This window comes from Protopterus annectens, chromosome 4.part0 (genome assembly GCF_019279795.1).
Source record: "Protopterus annectens isolate FY-2018-M chromosome 4.part0, PAN1.0, whole genome shotgun sequence".
NCBI classification, from domain to species: domain Eukaryota; kingdom Metazoa; phylum Chordata; order Ceratodontiformes; family Protopteridae; genus Protopterus; species Protopterus annectens.
The window spans coordinates 1936737667-1936741049 of NC_056733.1; the positions used below are offsets into that span (position 1 = coordinate 1936737667).

The window sequence follows — 3383 nt, forward strand, 5'->3', positions numbered from 1 at the left end:
GATATTATTTCCTGAGTAAATTATTTTAGTTACCATAGCTCTCATTCCGTATTTATGTCATGTATTCTGCTTCTCCATCACTTCAGTAATATCTATTTGTCTTTAGTGTATGTTAAGCTAAAAGCTTAAAATATCCAAAAGTACTGTGACAGACCTGAATGCCAAATGTATAAAATCACATTCAGCTCTGGTACCAGTGACATATTACATCTTAGAATTAGATTTCTGGCACAGTGGGAAAAGAGACAGCAGCAGAAACACTCCAGCATCACTGATGCTATAGGAAACAGTGCACTGACCATGACTGAAACCATGGACAGTAGTGCCTTGAGCTTGACTGGCACCATAGGAGGAATAATCTTGATCATGACTCACACCATACATAGCAGTACCCCATTGTGACTGGCACCATAGGAGGATAATCCTGATCATGACTTATACCATACATAGCAGTACCCTGAGGGTGACTGGCACCATAGGAGGAATAATCCTGATCATGACTGATACCACAGGCAGCAGTACCCTGAGGGTGACTGGCACCATAGGAGGAATAATCTTGATCATGACTCACACCATACATAGCAGTACCCCATTGTGACTGGCACCATAGGAGGATAATCCTGATCATGACTTATACCATACATAGCAGTACCCTGAGGGTGACTGGCACCATAGGAGGAATAATCCTGATCATGACTTATACCATACACAGCAGAACCCTGAGGGTGACTGGCATCATAGGAGGAGTAATCCCAAACATGACAGATACCATAGCAGTGCCCTGAGTGTGACTGGCACCATAGTCAACAAAAAAATCTTCCTCACTATAACAATAGCAAACAACTTCCCCAAACTCTAACAGTCTGCAACAGTTACTACCATGCACTTACCTTACACAGTATAGCGTTTCCTTTTGTAGTTCAGGTATGACCATTAATGCAGTAATGGCAATCGTTTATGAAGCTGCAACATCCTAATAGCTTCATAGATCAATACTAATCAGTCCCACACCATTGGTACCTGCCAATTAGGCTGCCTAACAGTTTTTACCTGTAGCAGCTGTCCCCCATTACCCCAGCCTAGTCAAAGCTCAAACTGATACCATAGGCATCATACCACAAGAATAGCTGACAGTCTATGTAACAGTACCCTGATCATGAGTGATACCATAGGCAGCAATACAATAAGTCTAACTGTAATCACAGGCAAAAGTGTCCTGAGTACCACTGAGACAATGAGCAGCAGTAACCTGACCATGACTAACACTAGAGGCTATAGTACCACCAGCAACAAGCAATAATGATACCATTAACAATACTTTTACAATATGACTGATACCATTGGAAGCAATACACAGTGCATGACTGATGATATAGGTAGCTGTACCTTGAGCATGACTGATAACATATGCAGCAGAAGCCAGAGCATGAGAAAACAGTACATTGAGCTTAACTGACACCATATGCAGCAGCAAAGACTTCATGAGTAATACTATTGGAATCAGCTCAACAAACATGACTGTAGCCATGAACATCAAGATCATAACATGAGTCATGACAGATATCATAGGCAGAAGTACCATGAACATGCCTGATACTGCAAACAGCAGTACCCTAAACATGATGGACACAACAGGCAGCAGTACCCTAAACATGATGGACACAACAGGCAGCAGTACCCTAAACATGACGGACACAACAAGCAGCAGTTCCCTAAACATGATGGACACAATAGGGATCAATACCCTAAGCATGACTGAGACTATAGGAAGCAGTTTCCTAAACATGACAGACACAACAAGCAGCAGTATCCTAAACATATTGGGCATATCAGGCAGCAGATCCCTAAACATGATGGACACAACAGGCAGCAGTACCCTAAACATGATGGACACAACAGGCAGCAGTACTCTAAACATGATGCATGCAACAGGCAGCAGTACCCTAAACATGATGGACACAACAGGCAGCAGTACCCTAAACATGATGCACACAACAGGCAGCAGTACCCTAAACATGATGGATGCAACAGGCAGCAGTACCCTAAACATGATGGACACAACAGGCAGCAGTACCCTAAACATGATGGACACAACAGGCAGCAGTACCCTAAACATGCTGGACACAACAGGCAGCAGGACCCAAAACATGCTGGACACAACAGGCAGCAGGACCCAAAACATGCTGGACACAACAGGCAGCAGTACCCAAAACATGCTGGACACAACAGGCAGCAGTACCCAAAACATGCTGGACACAACAGTCAGCCGTACCCAAAACATGCTGGACACAACAGGCAGCAGTACCCAAAACATGCTGGACACAACAGGCAGCAGTTATTTAGCATCACTGACATGAGAGGCAGCTGTATGCCATATACGACTGATGTCACATTTAGCAATTCTGCTAGCATTACCTCTGCCACTGCCAGCAGTACATCAAGAGAGAAGTATACCTGAGACACAGAACAATGCAGCATTGTCAAGACATGCAGCAGTACCCTAAGTGTGACTGACACCTTAGGTCAAAGTATCCCATATATGAGTGATGGAGTACCCAGAGTATGACTTATACCACACACAGACATGCCCTGAGCATGCTTGATACAGTAAAACGCAGTAACCCAATAATGATTGTCACCATAGGTAGCAGTACCCAGAACATGTCAAATGCCATAGTCGGCAGTACCCAACCAAGACTGAATCCATAGGCAGCAGTCTCACAAGCATGACTGATGTCACAGAGAGCAGTACTCTGAGCATATGATCGAAACAGGGAGTTGAATTCAATTCCGCAGAACCTTGTCCACCTAGAATTCAACCACGTTTAGGGAAGTCATTAAAACTGTGTCCAATGTCAAACAGGAGCACACGATTCAACCTCTGGCCATTAAAACTCATAGCAGTGGGGCAGAAGTACTTTTATATTTTTCAGAAGAATAGGACTTCACATATTATATTCATGCAGACTGACTTTGTTCAGTTATTTAGTAACATATACACCCTTAAGCAATCTAAATATATGAAGAATATCAGTTAATATAGAATGAGCAAGGCTAACTCCAAGGGCTAAAATCATAGTTCTACACCTAAATCATAGAGCTACAGAGAAGAATGTTTATAATTATTAACTACTAAATAGAACTATGTAAACATAGATAAAGAAATCATCTTCACCAAAAAAAAAAAATTGAAATTTATTTACAAGTGGTATGTTAGACAAAGAAAGGTGACAGCTGTGGCATCTGTTGCATTTATAAAGTGCAGGTGTAACTGTCTGTCCAGAAAGTTGTCTGACCTGAAAAGACTGAGGCCAATAAAGCTCCCTAAATAAAAACAAATGTTAGAGATGTACTTATGATATTACAATAGAAGAGCTACATAT

General features: G+C 42.1%; 1 protein-coding gene across 1 annotated transcript; it reads left to right on the top strand.

Moving 5' to 3' along the window:
• Positions 1-1553: 1553 nt before the first annotated feature.
• LOC122800507 (uncharacterized protein DDB_G0271670-like) lies at positions 1554-2357 on the top strand. Its single transcript, XM_044069946.1, has one exon. The coding sequence runs from the start codon at positions 1554-1556 to the stop codon at positions 2355-2357; it is 804 nt and encodes a 267-aa protein (XP_043925881.1).
• Positions 2358-3383: the final 1026 nt, after the last annotated feature.